The sequence below is a fragment of the Salmo trutta genome, chromosome 1, assembly GCF_901001165.1.
Source record: "Salmo trutta chromosome 1, fSalTru1.1, whole genome shotgun sequence".
In the NCBI taxonomy this organism is placed as follows: domain Eukaryota; kingdom Metazoa; phylum Chordata; class Actinopteri; order Salmoniformes; family Salmonidae; genus Salmo; species Salmo trutta.
Window position 1 is genome coordinate 28,445,251 of NC_042957.1, and position 24,577 is coordinate 28,469,827.

At 42.8% G+C, this 24,577-nt stretch overlaps 1 protein-coding gene across 1 annotated transcript in view; it reads left to right on the forward strand.

The window, feature by feature from the left end:
* Window positions 1-3,169: 3,169 nt before the first annotated feature.
* The window catches only part of dcbld1 (discoidin, CUB and LCCL domain containing 1), a 43,536-nt gene continuing 22,128 nt past the window's right edge, over window positions 3,170-24,577 (forward strand). The window contains exons 1-5 of the mRNA XM_029752085.1: window positions 3,170-3,423; window positions 13,586-13,804; window positions 18,697-18,840; window positions 21,532-21,583; window positions 21,910-21,982. Coding sequence (XP_029607945.1) covers window positions 3,351-3,423; window positions 13,586-13,804; window positions 18,697-18,840; window positions 21,532-21,583; window positions 21,910-21,982 — 561 coding nt within the window. The 5' untranslated portion in view covers window positions 3,170-3,350. The remainder of the gene's footprint in view (window positions 3,424-13,585; window positions 13,805-18,696; window positions 18,841-21,531; window positions 21,584-21,909; window positions 21,983-24,577) is intronic.

Sequence of the window (24,577 nt, forward strand, 5' to 3'; positions counted from 1 at the left end):
CTGTAATTGAAGGGATATCATCTAAAGAATATTTGAGTTCCTCTTTTCTTTTTGTATGTGGAAATACACTGTTTAGATCATCAGTGATAGAAAATCACCATTGTTAAGTTGAACGAAAGCCTTATTGGCAATGGCTCTACAACACACTGCCTGAATAGGCATTAAGTGTAACATGAGCTGGTATGTAAATAAGTTAAGTTGGGGGAAGGTTGTGACATTTTAATCCCAACCCACTGGGCAAAAACTGGTTGAATCAATGTTGTTTACACATCATTTCAACAAAGAAAATCAATGTGATGACGTTTAATGAATGTGAAAAACTGAATGGATTTGAATAAATTCCCTTATGTTGATTACAACATAAGGGAATTTTATCATTTTTTTCACACAACTTTTCACCTAAATCCAATGACATGGTGAAATTATTTTTGTATTTCTCGTTAAATTCACGTCAGTTGACAACTCAACCAAATGTAAATGAAAATGAAACCTTGATCTGACGTCTGTGCCCGGTGGGAAGCATCTCCAAGCTGTTCTCTCTGTCCCTGCCCTTTGATATGTTTGCTATGTACCAAGCTCAGGGAGCTTGTCCACAACGATCAAGTCATGGAAATACCTGCTGCTTGTTAGTGGACAATGTTTGTGGAAAAATGTCAACATTGAAGCTTCACTTAGGTGCATGCGGAATTGTCAAGATCTCGCCTGTGCCCTGTGAACACATTCACTGTATATTGTAGGTCAGTGTCATTTGGAAATAAAATGAAACTTTGAGGCCAAAGGAGAGGAACCATAAGCCTGATGGCCTTTCTTTCATAAGATGTGCTGTACATTATAGCCAGAGCTATTATCTCGGTGCTTGAGTCTTTTCTAGTGCACCAACGACTACTTGCTATTTGTTCAGGTTTCTCCCTTTTATTAAAACTTGTTTCTAACCTTGGGTTAATATATCATTGAGGTTCAATATAAGCTATTGTCAAGGTCAGCAGCAATTTCCAGTGGTCCTAATGTTTTGTACACGCAGTTTAGTCGCCAATGGGTCTTAATCCCTGTATAGAAAAGAGCATGCGATCCCTTCTTAATCAACAGCGCCATCTGCAGGCTGCTATATTCTATCCATATTTTTGTTCAGTTTAGAAGGCCATTTGATTATTTTATCCAAAGGGGTTCAATCAATTGCAGATAGTGGATTTCCAGATACTGCTTTCAGAAGTGTGTTTGATTTACACAGCAATTGTAATGGGCGACACTTGAAATGGTTCTGTAAAAAAAAGAGAAAGTCTATGCCTTTCAATACGGAAAGTCACATAGGCCTACTCCAGAGTGACCTCAAAATAAACACAAACTATTTTCAGGCCCAGTGCTGTGATAGGGACATTAACAAAATGACAGATTTGCTGTTGATCACTCTGCATCTCTACCAAATATTATAATACGAACCCTTTTCATCTGTGTCTCTACTGTGCAGTGTGACTGACCTGCAGTGCACAGAAATTCCACTCGGATGAGCTATAGTTCCACTATTCAATTTATGGACCAAAGATCAACATTAAAGACACAATATATAAGATTGCCTGCTGTTTAAGCAAAATAAAAAAGTGAAAAAAAAGAAAAGGAAGATACATCAAGGTGATAAAATACATGACTAATAAACAATAGACCACAGCGTTAAGGCAGTCTGAACAGAGCCTTATGACTCTGCCTATCTTGATCCTTCCTCCCTTTTTAACTCATTATTGCATCATCTGGTCACTGTACCACATTATGTGCCTGTGGTCTCAGCACTTAGTTCCAGCCTAGCTAGTGATTAACTCTGCTCGATTTGATCTATGCTGGTAGTAAGCCTAAGCTCCAGCTGCATTTGCCATTATCAAACCCATAAAAGTTTATGGTTCGGGACATGTGTGATATGAGCCCATGTGATTGCGGAAGTGTTTAATGGAGCTCAGATGCGGACGTGTTAACGTGTTTGTTGCAACTAGCAGCAGGCCCAGGCCCAGGGGAGTCCCACAGCCTCTCCTCACCATCTCACCATCTCCCCTGAGAGGCCAGTACTGTCACTGTGTGGTAGTGAGACAGTGTATAACTTCTCTGTCTTTGGCAAGAGAGCAGCAGGGGGACAATTTGGAGATGGCCCTTACAGTAAAGTAGTCCTTCTTTACAGGAAAGACATTGGTCAAGAAGATCTTGTCGATCAACCAATAGCATGAACGTTCTATTAAAAAAAAAATGGAAACAAGGATTATAAAAAATAGATTTCCCTAAAGCGAAATAACACCAGTCAATTAAAAGTGGATTTCCCTCACTAACTTTAAACATCAGCTATCTGAGCAGCTAACCGATTGCTGCAGCTGTACACAGCCCATCTGTAAATAGCCCACCCAATCTACCTACCTCATCCCCATATTGTTTTTATTTACTTTGCTGCTCTTTTGCACACCAGTATCACTACTTACACACCATCATCTGCTCATCATCATCTGCTAATCTATCACTCCAGTGTTAATCTGCTAAATTGTAATTACTTTGCTACTATGGCCTATTTATTGCCATAGCACCTTATGCCATTTGCACACACTGTACATAGACTTTCTTTTTTTTCTCTATTGTGTTGACTGTATGCTTGTTTATTCCATGTAACTCTGTGTTGTTTCTGTCGCACTGCTTTGCTTTATCTTGGCCAGGTCGCAGTTGTAAATGAGAACTTGTTCTCAACTAGCTTACCTGGTTAAATAAAGATGAAATAATCAAATGCAGATGCATAGAGACAGAGCAAAAGAGAAGCATGCATACTATTTGATTAGATCAATCAACACATGAACAGGGATCTTTCATACCTCACTGCCCTATGGTCATTATATGTTAAACCAAAAAACATCTTACCTAAGTGATAGTATTGCTGTCATTAAATAGGCTAGAATATGTAGGGTAGCAAATTGGCAGTTGAGTACAGAATATTGTATGTAAGAAGTAAGCCTAGTATTAACGATCATAGGCCTATAACTTTCAGCCGGAGGGGGGGAAGGCAGTTGAACTCAACAATTATTTTGATTAATTGTGTTGCGTGTCTACTTTTCTTGGCTGCTCAGCAATTATCCCCCTCTCCCCAACGACACAGAGGCGGTCAGACTGGTTGGTCGACCCGACCACTGGGTGACGCCTGTGGATGAAACACGGAAGAGTTCATTCAAGGAATGAATCTACTGTGGAGAAGCAGGCAGGACAGAAACAGACGGAGCGCGTCGGGATCCTTTCTATTACGGCAAAACTTCCTAAAGAAAATGATCCCATGAAAACGAAACAAATGTGTCTCCATATGCGCCTTCGTTGCGTTACTGTGGATAAAAGCTGAGATGTCTGTAAAGAAGAAAGTTAATGGATTCTTTGTCGTTTGGTCTATACTTTCCGCGTTCGGTGAAAAACTCGGTAAGCAAACTAACCGTTGTTAAAGCAACAGGGATTTACACGATTACCCAATACTTTTTGTACTACAACCGATGAGATTTAACAGATCTAGTTACCTTACATTCGATTGGAAATAAAATGTGTTTTATTTAATTCCCCATGGTTCCGATCATTTTACTTTGTACTAGACTTCATTGACTTTTGGTGTGCCTGGTCCACATGGCAGATCAAGGGTTAATAACACTGTGTGGCATGTTCAACAAGCCTCGAATGTTAAGTAGACTACGTGTGTGATAACTGGGTTGCCAACAGTCAAATGCAACAATAGTGTGTGGCATATAACTGCAACAATGTATCTTCTGCATCATACATTTGTTACATTATATCATTGTTAGGCCACATTAAGTTGTGCTCAATCATGCAAAACGTTGAGAACTCGGACTCAAGTGTAACCAGTCGTGTTTTAACAGTTGTCTTCCAAACATTACTCCTTGAGCTGTATTTACTCTATTAGATGATGAATGTGCAATGGTTAACCATTAAGGCCTGTTGACCTTAGTTTAAAAATGCACTCTTATGGATTCATTGATCTCCACACTCTGCTTAAATATTTCAACCTTTCCACTGAGCAGAGACGGTTTGTTTCAACGTTTCCTCATCAAATCCCCTACTCGTATGAGATCGTCAGCAGGCTTCCATGAAATGAAATATTCGAATGTGTTGTCAGTTAGTATGTTGCCCTACATGTCAACAACATCCTATACCCGTCAATTGTAATCTAACAATCCTTGAAGATACAGTAGGTGTCTTTCACCAGTGACAAACCTGCCAAAAGGAAGGAACTGACGCAGTGACAGCATGGCTCGATTTTGTACTCATGTAACCTTCTAGGCTCATAGTAGGCTACGTGCCATTGGAAGCATCTCAATTGCGTACTCCTCGCATCCTCTCGCCTCCTTCTCAAAACCCATTGGAGGAAAAGGACCTCTGGCTTTCTCATCCAATGGGTTTTGAGGGTGGCGAGGGTAGAGGACACGAAGCGTATGCAATTGAGATTCTCCCTTAGAAGCTGGGCCATCTTTTTGTGTCTGTGCTCCTGTGGTATTGTCGCTCATTACCAAGGACGCACCGCTGGCTCTTGAACAATGCACTGTAGTGCCACGCATGCCTTAGCACTCACAAGCAGTCCGTTTAGGACGCTAAATCTCTCAAACTGTCTGCCTTTGGGATTCTCATGTTGAGCCATGCAGTGAGCAGTTTTAGTCCGATTCATATTATAGTCCAACATAGAGTTGGGGAAGAATTGCAGCGCATCTATAAGGCTACGCTTCCCCTAAAGTAAATTGAATTGCACAAGTTATATGGCCTAATTGGCCTACTCCTGCCTATACAGAAATTTAATAAAATGAAGGGCCTCCCGAGTGGCGCGGTGGTCTAAGGTACTGCATGGCAGTGCTAGCTGTGCCACTAGAGAACCTGGTTCGAGTCCAGGCTCTGTCACAGCTGGCCGTGACCGGGAGACCCATGGGGGGTGCACAATTGGCTCAGGGTCGTCCGGGTTATAGGAGGGTTTGGCCGGCAGGGATGTTCCTGTCCCATCGCACACTAACGACTGCTGTGGCGGGCCAGGTGCAATGCACGCTGACACGGTAGTCAGGTGTACGGTGCTTCCTCAGACACATTGGTGCGGCTGGCTTTCTGGTTAAGCGGGCATTGTGTCAAGAAGCAGTGCGGCTTGGCTGGGTTGTGTTTCGGAGGACGCGCGGCTCTCGACCTTCGCCCCTCCCGAGTCCGTACGGGAGTTGCAACGAAGGAACAGGACTGTAACTACCAATTGGATATCACGAAATTGGGGAGAAAAATGATTTAATCAACAACATAAAAAAATTTTTTTGTATGATTCTAAATGCTACTACACCAGAAAGCATGATTTGGATGATCATTAGCTTCTCGAAAAAAAAAAAAGGGGAAAAAATGCTTGTTTTATTGTTTTAAATCGCATAGCCTGTCGGAAGGGCCCGCAATTTGGGCAGCGCTGCGTAGCAAATAGCAAAGAGATGATTGTTGAGTTGCGAATGTCAGTGAAACAGAGGCCCAGCCAGGAATATCGCAATATTTCTAAATACAATCGCTGGAAAACATAGTTTGGAGTTCAAATGTCAGAGGAAGGCCCCAAAAATTGTCAGACTCCAGTCACCCAAGTCATAGACTGTTCTCTCTGCTACCGCACGGCATGCGGAGCGCCAAGTCTAGGTCCAAAAGGCTCCTTAACACCTTCTACCCCTGCTAAACAATTATCAAATGGCCCCATGGACTATTATTTTGTTTAGATTATTTACAAATATAATTTGATATGATTTGAAATGGCTATTGCTGTAAAGAGAAGACAATGAAAATACTCCAATCTGCTCAACTTAATTGTAAAAACACCAGGAAATCAGCTCTGTGATTTTAATTTTGGAAATCTGTTTCAAGTATTCCCACGCATAATAGAGAGACGTGATTGTATACAAATGCAATCAAGGTTTGAAATGATTATGTTTTAGTCAAATATATCTGTTTGGGCTTCCAAACGAGAGCGACTTTAACTGTTACCTCATACTGGCTGGATTTCTGCCTGTTTGAACACCAATAACTCAGATAAACATGAAATGACCCAGGGAATCGATAGAACATCACTCAGAGATGCACAAAAACAATGTACCATTCAAAATGGGTGAACCTTTCTTTTTAATGTTTCCAACATTTTCGGATTACTAAGCACCTATTGATTTAGAACCATGGAGAGTTACCGGAAGTTGCAAGGAAAACAGGACCTGCCTGCACTATTCCAGCACCATTTCAACGTTTCAACGTCATCAAATAACCTATGCTTAGTCTAATCCCGTGACAACTACACTGAACAAAAATGTAAACGCAACATGCAAACATTTTCAAAGATTTTACTGAGTTACAGTTCATAAGGAAATCAGTCAATTGAAATAAATTCATTAGGCCCTAATCTATGAATTTCACATTACTGGGAATACAGATATGCATCTATTGGTCACAGATACCTTTTAAAATGGATAGGTGCATGGATCAGAACCAGTCATTTGCCTCATGCAGCATGACACATCTCCTTCGCATAGAGTTGATCAGGCTGTTGATTGTGGAATGTTGTCCCACTCCTCTTCAATGGCTGTGCGAAGTTGCTAGATGTTGGCGGGAACTGGAACACGCTGTCGTACACGTTGATCCAGAGCATCCCAAACATGCTCAATGGATGAGTATACAGGCCATGGAATAACTGGGACATTTTCAGCTTCCAGGAATTGTGTACAGATCCTTGCGACATGATGCCGTGCATTATCATGCTGAAACATGAGGTGATGGCGGCGGATGAATGGCACGTCAATGGGTCTCAGGATCTCGTCACGGTATCTCTGTGCATTGACATTGCCATCGATAAAATGCAATTGTGTTTGTTTGTCTGTAGTTTATGCCTGGTCATACCATAACCCCACTGCCACCATGGGGCACTCTGTTCACAACGTTAACAACCGCAAACCGCTCGCCCCCACACGACGCCATACACGCTGCCTGCTATCTGCCCGGTACAGTTGAACCCGGGATTCATCCGTGAAGAGCACACTCTCCAGCGTGCCGGTGGCCATCGAAGGTGAGTATTTGCCCACTAAAGTCGTCGACGCCGAACTGCATTCAGGTCAAGACCCTGGTGAGGACGATGAGCACGCAGAGCTTCCCTGAGACTGTTTCGGACAGTTTGTGCAGAAACTCTTTGGTTGTGCAAACTCAGTTTCATCAGCTATCCGGGTGGCTAGTCTCAGACGATCCTGCAGGTGAAGAAGCTGGATATTGAGGTCTTAAGCTGGTGTGGTTATACGTGGTCTGCAGTTGAGGCCGGTTTGACGAACTACCAAATTCTCTAAAAAGACGTTGGAGGCGGCTTATGGTATAGATATTAAAATTAAATTCTGGCGACATCTCTGGTGGGCATTCCTGCAGTCAGCATGCCAATTGCACAAACCCCCAAACCTTGAGACATCAGTGGCATTGTGTTGTGTGACAAAACAGCAGTGTGTCTGTTCTGGACATTGTTTTGTACAACGCCACTCGTCACTACAAAACAACTTCAATGAGTTTCGGGCTAAAGTATGTAGCGAATGACAGAGCAGCTGAAGAATTTAGTCAGTGTGAGTCGTCAAGCTAGCTATGTGCACTGCATAGACAAATGTTGCCTTGCTATGAATGAGGAATCTTAGGAGCATAAAAAAAGCCAGACTGAAACCTCCAACACAGGCACCCCATATCAGAGAGGATCGGAAAATGTCTAGGTCATGGAAGATTAAAAACAGGCTTAGTTGGCCTGTTTGCTGGGGATGCTGACAAGTGTTTAAAAAAAGTACATCTGGACTAACTGTAAAAAAAAAAAAAAAAGACTAAAAAAAAGTTTAACCTTAAACATACAGTAGACAGAAAGGTTGATTGTTATTGTCCCAAACAAACCACTACATGAAAATACTCAGTGGATGTTAAAGGGCCCACTCTGCCCTTCTCTGTTTACACACCTATGGTCAGTAATGCTTTGCGGCATAGGTGTTGTCTATTTCCTCCTTTACCATTGTGGTAATGATGTCACCGCTCCTGCACCTTCTTCCAGGTGGGTAGCTGCATCCTGTTTAAAAAGTTCCGTCCCGCTGTGGTGTTCACCCAGCCTCACATCTGGACCTAGTTCAGCCTCGGACCACAAAGGCCACTGTGTGTGCCTGCCGCTCCATGGCTTGGGACTGGCCAGACAAGTCAAAGCTCCCATCTTGTTTTTTAATAGCCTCATTTGTCCACGGGCCTGCTAATTTTGCTGAAATGTTTTTCCATTCAATTTGATTTACCTTCCTTGGAAAGAATCTAACTTTAGGGATTCTTATCCACAAGTCAGTGTTTTTTAATCCATGTTTATTCCTATACAAAATGCTCCACCATCACACAGAACCTACCATTGATGTCTGGACAGTGTTTATGTGCCACATATATCTGAGTTTAAGGGCCCAGTCCAAAAACAAACCCCTAGCCCCTACCTCCAGGCCACTGGTGTGGTTGTGAGGCCGGTTGGACGTACTGCCAAATTCTCTAAAACGACGTTGGAGATGGCTTTTGGTAGAAAAATTAACATAAAATTATCTGGCAACAGCTCTGGTGGACATTGCTGCAGTCAGCATGCCAATTGCACGCTACCTCAAAACTTGAGACATCTGTGGCATTGTGTTGTGTGACAAAGCTGCACATTTTAGAGTGGCCTTTTATTGTCCCCAGCACAAGGTGAACCTGTGTAAAGGTCATGCTGTTTAATCAGTTTCTTGATATGCCACACCTGTCAGGTGGATGGATTATCTTTGCAAAGGAGAAATGCTCACTAACAGGGATGTACAAAACATTTGAGACAAATAAGCTTTTCGTGCATATGGAACATTTCTGGGATCTTTTATGTCAGCTCATGAAACATGGGACCAACACTTAACATGTTGCGTTTTTATATTTCAGTATAACTGGAGGGGGAAAAAGTATTTGATCCCCTGCTGATTTTGTATGTTTGCCCACTGACAAAGAAATTATCAGTCTATAATTTTAATGGTAGGTTTCTTTGAACAGTGAGAGACAGAATAACAACAAAAAAATCCAGAAAAACTCATGTCAAAAATGTTAGAAATTGATTTGCATTTTAATGAGGGAAATAAGTATTTGACCCCTCTGCAAAACATGACATAGTACTTGGTGGCAAAACCCTTGTTGGAAATCAGAGGTCAGATGTTTCTTGTAGTTGGCCACCAGGTTTGCACACATCTCAGGAGGGATTTTATCCCACTCCTCTTAGCAGATCTTCTCCAAGTCACTCGAACCTTCAGCTCCCTCCACAGATTTTCTATGGGATTAAGGTCTGGAGACTGGCTAGGCCACTCCAGGACCTTAATGTGCTTCTTCTTGAGCCACTCCTTTGTTGCCTTGGCCGTGTGTTTTGGGTCATTGTCATGCTGGAATACCCATCCACGACCCATTTTCAATGCCCTGGCTGAGGGAAGGAGGTTCTCACCCAAGATTTGACGGTACATGGCCCCGTCCATCGTCCCTTTGATGCGGTGAAGTTGTCCTGTCCCCTTAGCAGAAAAACACCCCCAAAGCATAATGTTTCCACCTCCATGTTTGACGGTGGGGATGGTGTTCTTGGGGTCATAGGCAGCATTCCTCCTCCTCCAAACACGGCGAGTTGAGTTGATGCCAAAGAGCTCCATTTTGGTCTCATCTGACCACAACACTTTCACCCAGTTGTCCTCTGAATCATTCAGATGTTCATTGGCAAACTTCAGACGGGCATGTATATGTGCTTTCTTGAGCAGAGGGACCTTGCGGGGGCTGCAGGATTTGTCCTTCACGGCGTAGTGTGTTACCAATTGTTTTCTTGGTGACTATGGTCCCAGCTGCCTTGAGATCATTGACAAGATCCTCCTGTGTAGTTCTGGGCTGATTCCTCACCGTTCTCATGATCATTGCAACTCCACGAGGTGAGATCTTGCATGGAGCCCCAGGCCGAGGGAGATTGACAGTTCTTTTGTGTTTCTTCCATTTGCGAATAATCGCACCAACTGTTGTCACCTTCTCACCAAGCTGCTTGGCAATGGTCTTGTAGCCCATTCCAGCCTTGTGTAGGTCTACAATCTTGTCCCTGACATCCTTGGAGAGCTCTTTGGTCTTGGCCATGGTGGAGAGTTTGGAATCTGATTGACTGATTGCTTCTGTGGACAGGTGTCTTTTATACAGGTAACAAACTGAGATTAGGAGCACTCGCTTTAAGAGTGTGTTCCTAATCTCAGCTCGTTACCTGTATAAAAGACACCTGGGAGCCAGAAATCTTTCTGATTTGAGAGGGGGTCAAATACTTATTTCCCACATTAAAATGCTAATCGATTTATAACATTTTTTACATGCGTTTTTCTGGATTTGTTGTTATTCTGTCGCTCACTGTTCAAATAAACCTACCATTAAAATTATAGACTGATCATTTCTTTGTCAGTGGGCAAACATACAAAATCAGCAGGGGATCAAATACTTTTTTTCCCCCACTGTATGATTGAAGAATTCAATAGGTAGCCTATATCAATATGGTAATTTAGTAGCTCAACATTGCCTTTGATTAGAGGTTTCATTTTCACCATATTGCTAAGCGATAATGTCCTATCTACATGAAGTCGCAAGGGATTAGAGACTAGGACTGGGTCAAGGTCGGTGGGAAGCAGTCTGGTGACTGGTCTCTGTGGGACACAGCTGCCATGAGGCCCATGCAGGCCTGTTAGTGCTGTCACAGGTGTTAATGCCACACCCTGGGGGACAGTGGATTAACCTCCCTGTAAACAGGGGCCACTGTGTCACCAGGGCTCCAAGGCGTGGGATCCACTGACACACACATACACACGGCCAAAGGGCAGCCCCACACCTGCAGGAGCCTGGATCTGGTCTGGCCCCAGCAGCTGAGCAGTCAAACACCCCACCTCTTCTTTCACCCAATGGGGATCTCCAGGGAGAGAGCAATTGCCTTTCTTGGAGGTTGTGTGTCAGTGTTATGCTGTGCGTTCCTAAGCAGAAATGCAGCAGGTATTTCTGTGAAGTAACTCCTGTTTGTTTTGACTTGTCGGTCTAAGGAGAAGATGTTGGCTCATGAGACATTGGTTCATTATGACTCACTGTGATTTATGTAATTAGGACTGATTTCAAATAGCTCTCATTAGGCATTTTATTTGACTGACACAATGCAACATTTACAATATGTTTGGCATGTCTTGACTTGTCTCCCTCCCTAAGTGTTTACTTACCATGAGTGATTCCTTTTATATGTACTGGCATGTTCTCTTTTTAGACCTGCTGCTGAAATTAGTAATGTTGGCAAGCAGACTGATAAATGTCTTTTTTACTGGTTGCTTGTCCTGGTTGTGAAGTGAAAGTTGAGCCTTGAATGTACAATGTTGATTGTCTTACAAAATGTTTTTATTTGCCTTCCAGATGAGAGAGCACTTTGCATCTTATTGGTTTCTCTCCACCTAGCTCCACCATCACACATTCCTCATATCATGGTCTAACAAGTCTTAAACGATGTAACTGAAATACAACAACAAAGTAGAGACTAGAGGTCGACCGATTATGATTTTTCAATGCCGATACCGATTATTGGAGGACCAAAAAAGCCGATACCGATTTAATCTGCCGTTTAAAAAAAATATATATATATTTTTTATTTTTTTATTTATTTATTTGTAATAATGACAATTACAACAATACTGAATGAACACTTATTTTAACTCAATATAATACATCAATAAAATCAATTTAGCCTCAAATAAATAATGAAACATGTTCAATTTGATTTAAATAATGCAAAAAAAGTGTTGGAGAAGAAAGTAAAAGTGCAATATGTGCCATGTAAAAAAGCTCATGTTTACATTCCTTGCTCAGAACATGAGAACATATGAAAGCTGGTGGTTCCTTTTAACACGAGTCTTCAATATTCCCAGGTAAGATGTTTTAGGTTGTAGTTATTATAGGAATTATAGGACTATTTCTCTCTATACGATTTGTATTTCATATACCTTTGACTATTGGATGTTCTTATAGGCACTTTAGTATTGCCAGTGTAACAGTATAGCTTCCGTCCCTCTCCTCGCTCCTACCTGGGCTCGAACCAGGAACACATCGACAACAGCCACCCTCGAAGCAGCGTTACCCATGTAGAGGAAGGGAAAAAACTACTCCAAGTCTCAGAGCGAGTGACGTTTGAAACGCTATTAGCGCGCACCCGGCTAACTAGCTAGCCATTTCACATGGGTTACACCAGCCTAATCTTGGGAGTTGATAGGCTTGAAGTCATAAACAGCGCAATGCATTGCGAAGGGCTGCTGGCAAAACGCACGAAAGTGCTATTTTGAATGAATGCTTACGAGCCTGCTGCTGCCTACCATCGCTCAGTCAGACTGCTCTATCAAATCATAGACTTAATTATAACATAATACACAGAAACACGAGCCTTAGGTCATTAATATGGTAGAATCCGGAAACTATCATCTCGAAAACAAAACGTTATTCCTGTTACATTGCACAACCTTCAGTGTTATGTCATAATTACGTAAAATTCTGACAAATTACCCAAAGTGTTGCATATACCCTGACTCTGCGTGCAATGAACACAAAATGACACAATTTCACCTGGTTAATATTGCCTGCTAACCTGGATTTCATTTAGCTAAATATGCAGGTTTAAAAATATATACTTCTGTGTATTGATTTTAAGAAAGGCATTGATGTTTATGGTTAGGTACAGTCGTGCAACGATTGTGCTTTTTTCGCAAATGCGCTTTTGTTAAATCATCCCCGTTTGGCGAAGTCGGCTGTTTTTGTTAGGAAGAAATAGTCTTCACAGTTCGCAACGAGCCAGGCGGCCCAAACTGCTGCATATACCCTGACTCTGTTTGCAAGAGAAGTGACACATTTTCCCTAGTTAAAAGAAATGCATGTTAGCAGGCAATATTAACTAAATATGCAGGTTTAAAAATATATACTTGTGTATTGATTTTAAGAAAGGCATTGATGTTTATGGTTGGAGCAACGTGTACCTAAGCAATTATATGCAACGCAGGACAGGCTAGATAAACTAGTAATATCATCAACCATGTGTAGTTAACTAGTGATTATGATTGATTGTTTTTTTATAAGATAAGTTTAATGCTAGCTAGCAACTTACCTTAGCTTCTTACTGCATTCGCATAACCTCGTGGAGTGCAATGTAAAGCAGGTGGTTAGAGCGTTGGACTAGTTAACCGTAAAGTTGCAAGATTGAATCCCTGAGCTGACAAGGTAAAAATCTGTCTTTCTGCCCCTGAACAAGGCAGTTAACCCACCATTCCTAGGCCGTCATTGAAAATGAGAATGTGTTCTTAACTGACTTGCCTAGTTAAATAAAGGTTTAAAAAAAAATAATAAAAAAATCGGCCAAATCGGCATCCAAAAATACCGATTTTCCGATTGTTATGAAAACTTGAAATTGGCCCTAATTAATCGGCCATTCCGATTAATCGTTCAACCTCTAGTAGAGAGAGAACTTCATCCTAATCTAACTCGACTTCTCTCCTATGGTTTTGTCCAGATGACGGTTGTGGCCACTCCGTGCTGGGCCCAGAGAGCGGTGTCCTCTCCTCTAAGAGCTACCCGGGCACCTACCCCAACAATACCTGGTGTGAGTGGAAGATCCAGGTGCCAGAGGGCAACAGCCTAGTCATCAGGTTTGGTGACCTCGACGTGGAGGCACGGGACTGCCAGTCGGACTACGTCAAGGTCCTCAAGGGGGGCTACGGGGGAGAACATGGTGAGTCTGAGTCAACCATCTTGGCTATTGTCTCTCTGGGTCTATGAGTTGATGTATGACCTAGCTAGCTAGCTGTGGTAGTGGTGGTTCTACACAGAACAGTCTTCACAAAGTTCCTTCCCCAGAGATGAAAAGCACATGTCAGACTGCGCTACCCTAATAACTTAATAGCCAAGGACAGAGTTCTTGTGGGGGATTTGACTATATATAGAGAGCTGGAGAAGGGAGCGGATGTCTCTGTGTGAGGCTGTTCTCAACTACAACAAAGAGGAAAGTGTGGATGATCCTGCTGGTCCGAGAATTCAAGCCCACCGAGTATTCTATTAAAGTCTCTCTGTTACCTTGAGATCTGTGCTTTGATAGGGTTTGAATATACAGTACCAGTCAAAAGTGGACACACCTACTCATTCAAGGGTTTTTCTTTATTTTGACAATTTTCTACATTGTAGCATAATAGTAAAGACATCAAAACTATGAAATAACATATGGAATCATGTAGTAACCAAAAAAGTGTTCAACAAATCAAAATATATTTTATATTTGAGATTCTTCAAAGTAGCCACCCTTTGCCTCAATGACAGCTTTGCACACTCTTGACATTCTTTCAACCAGTTTCAGATATACTGATATACAGATGTATACCTGGAATGCTTTTCCAACAGTCTTGAAGGAGTTCTCACACATGGTGAGCACTTGTTGTCTGCTTTTCCTTCACTCTGCGGTCCAACTCATCCCAAACCATTTAAATTGGGTTGAGGTCGGGTGATGGTGGAGGCCAGGTCATCTGATGCAGCACTCCATCACTCTCCTTCTTGGTTAAATAGCCCTTACACAGCCTGGAGGTGTGTTTTGGGTCATTGTCCTGTTGAAAATCAAATGATAGTCCCGCTAAGCGCAAACCAGATGGGATGGCGTATCGCTGCAGAATGCTGTGGTAGCCATGCTGGTTAAGTGTGCCTTGAATTCTAAATAAATCACACAGTGTCACCAGCAAAACACCCCCACCTCCATGCTTCATGGTGGGAACCACACATGCGGAGATCATCCGTTCACCTACTTTGCGTCTCACAAAGACACAGGGGTTGGAACCAAAAATGATTCACGCAGTCTCTGAACAGTTGATGTGGAGATGTCTGGGACTTGCATTTATTTGGGCTGCAATCTCAGGTGCAGTTAAATCCCAATTGTCTGAGGCTGGTAACTCTAATGAACTAACTCTGGGTCTTCCATTCCTGTGGCGGTCCTCATGAGAGCCAGTTTCATCATAGCGCTTGAGGGTTTTTGCGACTGCACTTGAAGAAACTTTCAAAGTTCTTGACATTTTCTGGATTGGCTGACCTTAAAGTAATAAACTGTCGTTTCGCTTTATTTTTATTGCTGTTCTTGCCATAATATGGGCTAACCGAGAATAAGTGCTCAGGGCTTTGCAGCAGATATGTAGAATGTTTGAGTTGAATAGACAGGCCTTACAGATAGTGTGCTCTTAACTGACTCATACAGTAAGACCTTATGACCCTTAACCCTCCATGTAATCTTCATTCCAATTTCTTTACATTGATTGTCATACATTTGTTAGAAGTCAATCAATTTGTATTGAACAAATTTAACCTGTTTGGGATAGGGGTTCCGCTAGCGGAATGTTTCCACAACATCCTGTGAAATTGCAGAGCGCGAAATTCCCAAAAAATTATTACAAATATTTAACTTTCTTAACTTTAACTTTCAATATTTAACTTTCAAGTGCAATACACCAAATTTAAAGCTTAAATTCTTGTTAATCTAGCCACCGTGTCAGATTTCAAAAAGGCTTTACGGCGAAAGCAAACCATGCGATTATCTGAGGACAGCACCCCATCAAACAAACACATGACAATCACATTTCAACCCGCCAGGCGCGACATAAAACCCAGAAATAACGATATAATTCATGCCTTACCTTTGAACTTCTTCTGTGGGCACTCCAATATGTCCCATAAACATCACAAATGGTCCTTTTGTTCAAATGAATTCCGTTGTTATATCTCCAAAATGTCTATTTATTTGGCGCGTTTGATTGAGAAAAACACCGGTTTCAACTCGCCCAGCATGACTACTAAGTTACCTGTAAACGCTGTCCAAACATTTCAAACAACTTTCCTAATCCAACTTTAGATATTTTAAAACGTAATTAATCGATAAAATTTAAGACGGAATAAACTGTGTTCAATACCGGATAAAAACAACGTGAAGCGCGTGACCTGGAGCGCACATCAAAACAGTATAGTCCACTCTACTGGACCCTCGTTCTGAAAAGCCGTACTTCTTCATTTCTCTAAAGAAAAACATCAACCAATTTCTAAAAACTTTTGACAACTCATGGAAGGCAATAGGAACTACAACCAAGTGCCAGAGAAATCTAGGTTCCCATAGAAAACCAATGGAAAACAGAGTCACCTCAACAACAACAAAATATCCTGGATGGTTAGTCCTCATGGTTTCGCCTGCCAAATAAGTTCTGTTATACTCACAGTCATTATTTTAACAGTTTTTGAAACTTAGTGTTTTCTATCCATATCTACCAATTATATGCATATCCTAGCTTCTGGGCCTGAGTAGCAGGCAGTTTACTTTGGGCACGCTTTTCATCTGGACATGAAAATACTGCCCCCTATCCCAAACAAGTTTTAAGGAAACAGTGACACAAGTGTGTACAACATGTGAGACGCAACCGTCACCTCACCTGACAATTGGTCACAGTATATCTGACAAGCAATAAAACGTATGTCGGCTGTTAGTGGAGCGTAGCCCCACACAGAAGCATTTATCATGCAGCACTGTGACAGGAAGTCTCTCCTTCAGCCTGCCACTGCGAGTAAGAATGAGTAGGCTGGGGAGAAGAGCAGGGTATGGGCTGAGGTTAATGTTGAGCTGCCAGATCCATCTTAATGTAGTGAATGATTATCATGCCCATGTTGCAACTCACCCACGGCTGAGGTTACCAGTACAGAGGCCAGGGTGTCAAGGGCCCTTGGAAACCTCAGTGGTGAAACACTGCATGCCTTGGCTTCTCCCCTCAACAGCTTCCTGGTGGAAGTATTCCATTACCAATCAGGTTTCAAAACGTGTGTTGCTCATAAATATCCATAGGAATTAGTGTTGTTTACAGTATCCCATTCCCAGTCATACTTTTCTAACAGGAAATGGTGTCCTGACCTTGAAAGTGGTATTTTCACAGTTCTTTGAAACTTCTTCTTATATTACCCTTCTAATGTTCGGTAGGACAATAGGATTGAGGAATGTATTTGTTCATCATGAAATCCCTCGGTGTTGTTGACGTGTAGTACAATGACTCGGTGGATATAGTGATTTCCACCCAGAGGCTGTGGCTTCCGTGGCGCTGACTGGTGGAGGCATCGTGTCTCATCATGGCCATCAGGTGAAAGCAAAGCCACAAAGGCCATGGAGCAAGAACAACCAGCACTGGCTGAGTTCCCTCTCATTGGAAAGGGCCCTGTGCGTCTCTCTCTCCCATCTCTTTGTCTGCCCTGCAAATTATTTACAGTGAGATTCCTGTCGTTGACAAAAGGAAGCTTTTTTCCCTCCTGTGTGAGAGGAATAGCGGTTTAGATGACATGATGTGGTTGGCTTGTTGGGGCTGAAAATAGTGTGCGCGTTGGTGAGGTCTGGAGGGACAAACCGTCCCAGTGGGAGGGGGGACCCTGTAGATAGCAGGTCAGACCCTGTCTGTGACCTCAGATATGGTGTCGGTGTTTTCCGATAATATGCAATTGTTTTGCTCTATTTTGGTGGCCTCTGTTCCATTCTAATGCCTTGATTCCTTCTGAAATACACAACTAAACTTATTTACCTCCAACATTGGTAAAAGAGTTGAGTAGAAAGCCAATTTAAAATGACTGAAAATGTACTGTATGAATTCAGAGTTTTGTTAGTTGTTTTGGATATTGTCTAGTCCTATATGATCAGGACTATTTTCTAAGAAAGAGAACATTAAACCTGTGTGTTTACCAAAATGTGTACTTTTTTGATTATAAAAAAACTAAACACAAACAGTTCGGTACTAGAATTTTTGTTATGTTAGATCTGTCAAGTCTGTGTCAGTGCAGCCCCCTTTATAGTGCTAAGAACAAAGTGCCTGCTCCGCTTATTCATTCATTGCAAGAGCTGTCTGGGCTGTTGTTAGCGCCCCAGTCTACAACAGGAGGTTGGTGGCACCTTAAATGGGGAGGACAGGCTCGTGATAATGGCTGGAGCGGAATAAGTGGAATGGTCTCAAATACATCAAACACATGGTTTGTAAATAGCCTATGCACCACGTTTCTGTGGCTGGCTATATGAAACTTGTGAAAGAAAATACATGAATGTGCCACATAACAATATTTAGGCTAAGTTACCACTTACGTTACATAGAATGTGTAAATTCACGCACAGGAGACGATAAAGAAGCATCCTGAAAATACGTTTTACCGCAACCAACCACGGCGCACAAAATGTACACATGTACCGAGAGGCAGGACAGCCAGGAGACTGACAAACCAGCTGTTTCCCTGTCATCGCTCACTTTGTGACTGACAGGCGCCTGGCCTATCAATAGATGACAAGGCATATCGTTCATTCTAGTGGGAGGGGGCTATACAGACTTTTCAGACTAGCGAACTAGCGTACTTTTTAAATGAAAAGTAGCCTAGTTCATTTATGAAGTGGGAAAAAGTAGCCTGCCGAAAATGAGTCTGTTACCGGCTGTTTAGCCGACGGCCGGCACTTAGGGAAAACACTGGTGGCACCGTCTTGTGTTGGTAATTTGGAATATGAAATAAGGTCACATTGCTGTCAAAATGCAGATTAATGCAGGTCAATGGTTGTTTTGATAAACCTGCCGTTCTCTCCTGTTGCAGTATATGGGACATTCTGTGGCAGCCTGAAGTCCTACCCCAGAGAGATGCACACAGACTCCAATGAGGTCATCGTACAGTTCCGCAGCGGGCGTCACATCTCCGGCCGAGGGTTTCTTCTCTCCTACTCCACCGGGGACAACAGAGGTTTGAAGCTCTTCCTCCTAAACTAACGGCCATGCTGTTTTAATATTGAGTCTGAGTCCTGTTCCGTCCCTCTTGGTTGGCGGACAGACAGCGATCCTGGTAAACCAATCAGCTTTGCCACATGCCACGGCTTGCCTTTCGTCTTCGTTTCTCTGCGCAGGGTGAACCCAGAGTTGATGGGGCTGTTTCTACAGGCATCGTTTTCAAACACAGCATAGACGGCTGTTAGTCAGGCCATGTTGAATAAGGCACATTTCACACAGTGTGCTGATCCAGGAGATTATAGGTGTCAGTTTGCAAACTGGTTTTGATGGATATCCCTGTTTCCACCGTTGTTGTTAACCGAAGCATAATTTAGATGACCGTTGGTCGATAACATGCTGACCAAACCGTCTCCGTGCGTGTGTCCGCGTGCGCCATCATGCGCATGTTGATTTTGTCTATCCCCACCAGACGCGTTTATGACACGCAGGTTAAAATACCAAAACCAACCGTGAACCAACTATATTAAGTTGGGGACTGGTCGAAACACACATGAAACAGTCATGGACATTTAGCCAGCTAGCTTGCTGTTGCTAGCTAATTTGTCCTGGGAGATAAACATTGGGTTGTTATTTTACCTGAAATGTATAGGGTCCATTTTTTTGTTGCTATATCTTTGTAGACTTTTGACCCATTTTGAGTTCTACAAAGTTGTGTGTTCTCTACTCTGACAATTAATCCACATATAAAAAGGGGAAACCTAGTCTCTCCTCGTTGATCCTTCTTCTGTGGATTTTATATGGCAGTTGGCAACCAATTTTAAGGTGTGTTACCCCCACCAACTGGACATGAGTGTGGACCTTTTTCATCTTTCAATCACCTACGTGGGTATATGCTCTTAAAAACCAGTGAGGAGATGCGAGAAGTGGGACTTGAAGCGCATCAAGTGTCTAAAATAGAAGTTTTATTTTTGTGCCTGGCTATCAGGGGCAGAAATCCCGGGGGGGACGGGGGGGACACGACCCCCCCCATCCTGGGAAAAATATGATTTGTCCCCCCCAATATATCACTGAAACATAACTATGTAATTTAAATAATATTAATAATACGCAATGAAAGCAATTGTGCTGATTATAGACACTTAATAGTGCGTTTTTAAGTTTCAAAAGATTGCGACCCCCCCCACCCTTTGCCTCACAATGGTTTGATCCACTGCCAGTTCCTTAGTTGGCAAGGTAACAGAGGGGTCGTGTCTACTGTAAATTAGTGCTTCAAAGTCCCTGTGATAAGGTTAGCGATAAACTGAAGTCCAAACTGAACAGAACTACACTCTCTTCTACCATTGTATTAAATATATTTAATGGTCTCGGTACAAAAGCTAAATTGTCGCAAGGGAACTTTTATTTATTTATTTTATTTCACCTTTATTTAACCCGGGTAGCAAAGATTATAGCAAACACCACTGAAACGGAATTGGTGCTCGCTAGCTTTGCAAATTCAGCTATTGTTGGAAGCCAGCCAATATGAAACAAACTATTAAAATTACAAAAGGTTGCAGCATATGTTGTGTAAATGGTGAACTCATACAGCTGTCAACTCTTGTCATTTTAATCCGTTTCACATTTGCTAGCTACCTTTTAGATCGAAGCCCAAATAGAATGATAAAAGATAAGATGATAGAAGCCCATCTCCTACTGTAAATAACCTACACACTGTGTGTGTGTAGCCAGCCAGCCAGCCAGGTAGAAAAATGGCAGAAAAATAAAAGACGGACATCAGAGTATTTTTTTCAGTACACCAAAACGCAAAGTAAGAACCCTAGTAGCCTAATATCTCAAAGACTAGTTGATAAAATGTTCAAAAGAAAGAAATTAAATTCTTATGGAAATGTTTCACAATGATGTCATTAGGCAGAGCAGGCAACAGATGGCACACAGACAGCAGAGTTGGGGACAGATATGCAGGGACAGACTGGCAGAGACAGGGAGTCTCAGGTAAGTTTGTTGAGTCTTTGTTTGGCAACATTATGAAAGGTTCTCAAATTTTTTTACTTGTAAAATAGGAACATAATTGGAAAATGCCATGGATACCCCCACTCTCAACTTAAACTGGTGACTGAACTAAGATTTGTTAAAGGCAATGGTATTGCTGTTGTGATTAGTTGTGTAGTTTTGGGTACCGGTAGTTAGGAGTACGGCAAACACCTTATTTCTTTGGTTCCTCAATATACATTTACCATATTACAATGTAGGCTATGTGTTACAACACTACTTTTGGTGTCCCCCTCAGGAATTGCTCTTGAGAAAATTTCATGTAATTGTCCCCTCCAAAGTTGATATCAGATTTTCGCCCCTGCTGGCTATGCAGACGCGTGCGAGCAGTTTGGATGAAATTGTTGAATAATATGTAGGTGTACATTTATTTTGCAACGCTTGCAACATGGCCGGTTTGGTCAGCATGTAAGAGCGGTGTGTGTGTGTGTGTGTGTGTGTGTGTGTGTGTGTGTGTGTGTGTGTGTGTACATGAACCTTTATCCCAGAGGGAGTGAAGGAATCAGGGTCTTCATCCTGTTGTTCTAATAGTGTCCTGTTATGGTCCTTTCTGCTCCACAGGACTGGTTTCCTCTGTCTGCTCTACTCTGAAGCCACTGGTCAGATTATATTTTTAGCCTTCATTGTATCTCTTCCCTCTCCTGTTTTTTCCCCTCAGATCTGCTGACATGTTTAGACAAAGGCAGCCATTTCTCTGACTTAAAGTACAGGTAAGGGTGTTTCGTATGTAGGGGTGTGTGTCTACAACCAGTAAGGTGTCTTCCTTTGTGTCCTTGATGAACTGTAATGACAATAGATAACTAGGCTGATCATGGACCTTCATGGAAAATATTACCCCTTGTTACCCATCAGCTAGTCAAAGATGGGCTTCTCATTTCCTCAATATTCTGACATTTTTATACAATTTAAATTCAAGTATCTTATTCAATACGTCTCCATTAAGTCAATTTTGTCCACTTACGGTGTTGTAATGTTGGTGTCTCTGGTGTGAAGAGATCACTCACTGAACTGTGTCTATTGTTGTCTACCCTCACAGGAAGTACTGTCCGGCAGGATGCAAAGCAGTGGCGGGCGACATATCCGGGGACATTTCCCAGGGTTACAGACATGTAAGTAAAATTCTACTACTGTCCTCAAGGGTAGCCTACTGCATGCTTTCTACTGTATGTTCCCAGGTTTCTAAAAGCAGACAGAAATGCTGTTTGGTCTCTGCCTCCTCCCAGGGGAAAGTGTAACCACCGACATTGGTTTGGGGATTCGTTATTTATGGGGCATCGGTGTGGCCCTGGCAGGTTCTAGTCCCCTGAAGCAGCCAGCCAGCCATGCACTTGTTTGTTTACTCTTGATTACATTAGCCTGTCCTGTCTTATGTCAGAGGAACTAAACTGTTCAGAGGCCCCACTTAGACCACCTCCGCCCACAGGTGCTTAGAGCAGTAGTAGGTTTACTGAATGGGCCCTTGTTAGCCAGAGAAACAGACACACCAAAAGCTGGATATGAGGAGTTGGCCCCAGGCTAACCAGTTGTTGCTGGTGCTTTTGTCTGGCTCCTGCTGTGCAAGTGGTTGTGATTTGTTGGAACACTGCTGTGTTGCCAGAGGGTGCTTGTAGTATCATTTCTACCTCAGGGTTCGGGGTGGGGGGGAGTGGGGGGGGGGGCTGGGCCCTTTGTTCCCCTGATAAACCCCCACCCCCCAACACAATACACACACACACACACACACACACTGGTTGTGGAGGTATACTGGATGGGTAATCTGTTTATGTAACTGCAGTGCATTTCTCCTCAGCAGCAGAGCTGGGTTTTTCTGTTTAGTAGGTTGCATCACAGGTCAGTCAAACCACAGAAGCAAGGCAACTGTAAAACCAAACAAAAAGTGTTTGTGTCTAACTGGCTTTGGGGTCTTGTACTGTAGAATGCTTTGGGCTCCTTACACATATTTAGAGCTAGAGATTTCCGAACTTTCAGTGTAATACCTGGAAATAGTAGCTATATAGTAATACCATAAGATGTGTAATACTGAGGTAAACAGCCAAACACACACAGACTAAGCACTTAAGAACTAAGCGCTGTGAGAAAGTTCTGGTCACTGACATCCAGAGTCACTTCAGAACCATAGTTTTACCACCCCTCCCACCTATGGCCTCAGGACATATAAAATCAATTATATGATCTCTATGGGGCTCCGGATACCTTTCATGTGGGCCCCCTGGAGGGGATCAAGGGGCTTTCTCGGTCTCCTGAGGGTCGGCTCTCTCTTGGGCATGATCAGGGCGATTGAGCGGCCAGCGGTCAGTGTGACAATGTGACACAGCTTCAGGCTTAGGAAGCCCAGCAGGAAGCTCAAGCCCCACAGCAATAGGCTGCTGGAGCACAACAACAACGGTCCACCGTCTGCTGCTGGGAAGAAGCACGAGGGACTGAACCATAGAGCTTGTCTCCAGAGCGATCGATTAGTCCACGTTGGCTGTTGTATAGGGAGGGTTTGGTGGAGGGCCTAGATTACGAGATAAACACCTTCTGTTCCACAGGCTTTATCTGTCCACTGCACCCATTCAATAGACACGCTCATTTGCATTTAGACTAACACAACCGGGCGGTTTGTTGTATTATTGGTTCCTCAGAGTATATTTGGTATAACCATTCGCATTGTTTTGATACACTGCATATAGGTCATTAACGTGCTTATCATTCCATATTTCACCGTTCCGTGTTAAGAAGCACTGTAGTGAATGAATCATTTAGCAGTATATTCTGTTTGTTTAAAGGTCATTTGTCTCTTTAGTTAGTGAATATGACCCTTGGGCGTTGACAGCAGGGAAGTAAGTAACTGTTGCTGGTTCCTCTTCTACTGTGTGGTATTTATCCCCCCCCCCCCCCCCCCCCCGCTGCTAAAATGGTATAGACAAGAAGGTTAACCGAGGCAGGACACATGGCCAGTCTCAGTTAGAACCAGACAGTCCTTGGCTGAAGTGTTAAAGCCATTATCTAGTCTATTATGCCCCTCCTAGCAGCAGCAGCAGCCTTGAACCCGGCCTTGCTCCAGCACCAGTCCATGATTAGTCTCTAGACATAACTGACTGGGGCCATGATCTAATATACAAACTACCAGAGCCTATCCATCTGCTCCATCGACAGACAGACAGATGGGTAGGCAGCAGGGCAGAGTTATCTGTATTTACGGTGTCTTGCCCTGCAGTATATAAAAGATCAGGGTAATACTCATGAGGCAGTTAAATCTGTCCCCAGAGCAGCTGTTATTCCAGATAAGGGACTCTGTAAAGCAGGTCCTCAGGGTCCCAGCCATTGGTCCCGTTATGGGAGCAGCAGCCCTCCCTCCCATCCCCCCCACCCAGCATGGAATATGTGCTCAGTGGTCACCTATAACACCTAGTTGCCAGACCAGCCTGTCTGGAATCTAGCCTGTCTGGAATGGCTTTTTACATGGAAAGGGAGGAAATTGCTGCAGGCTGAAATGAGCCGAAACGGATTTTAGCACAGAGCGTTCACCTTGTCCCCATGTTAAAGTTAGTATATTTATTTTTACATTTGAATAACAATATGTTTTCAGTAATTCATTTTTTTTGTCTGTATTAATGTGTTTGAGTGCTTGTTTCAATTGATCCTTGATAGACCTTAATGGAGAATGTTATCGGCAGAGCTCGGATACATTTTTAACGCGCTCCGGTGATTGCCATGTTAAT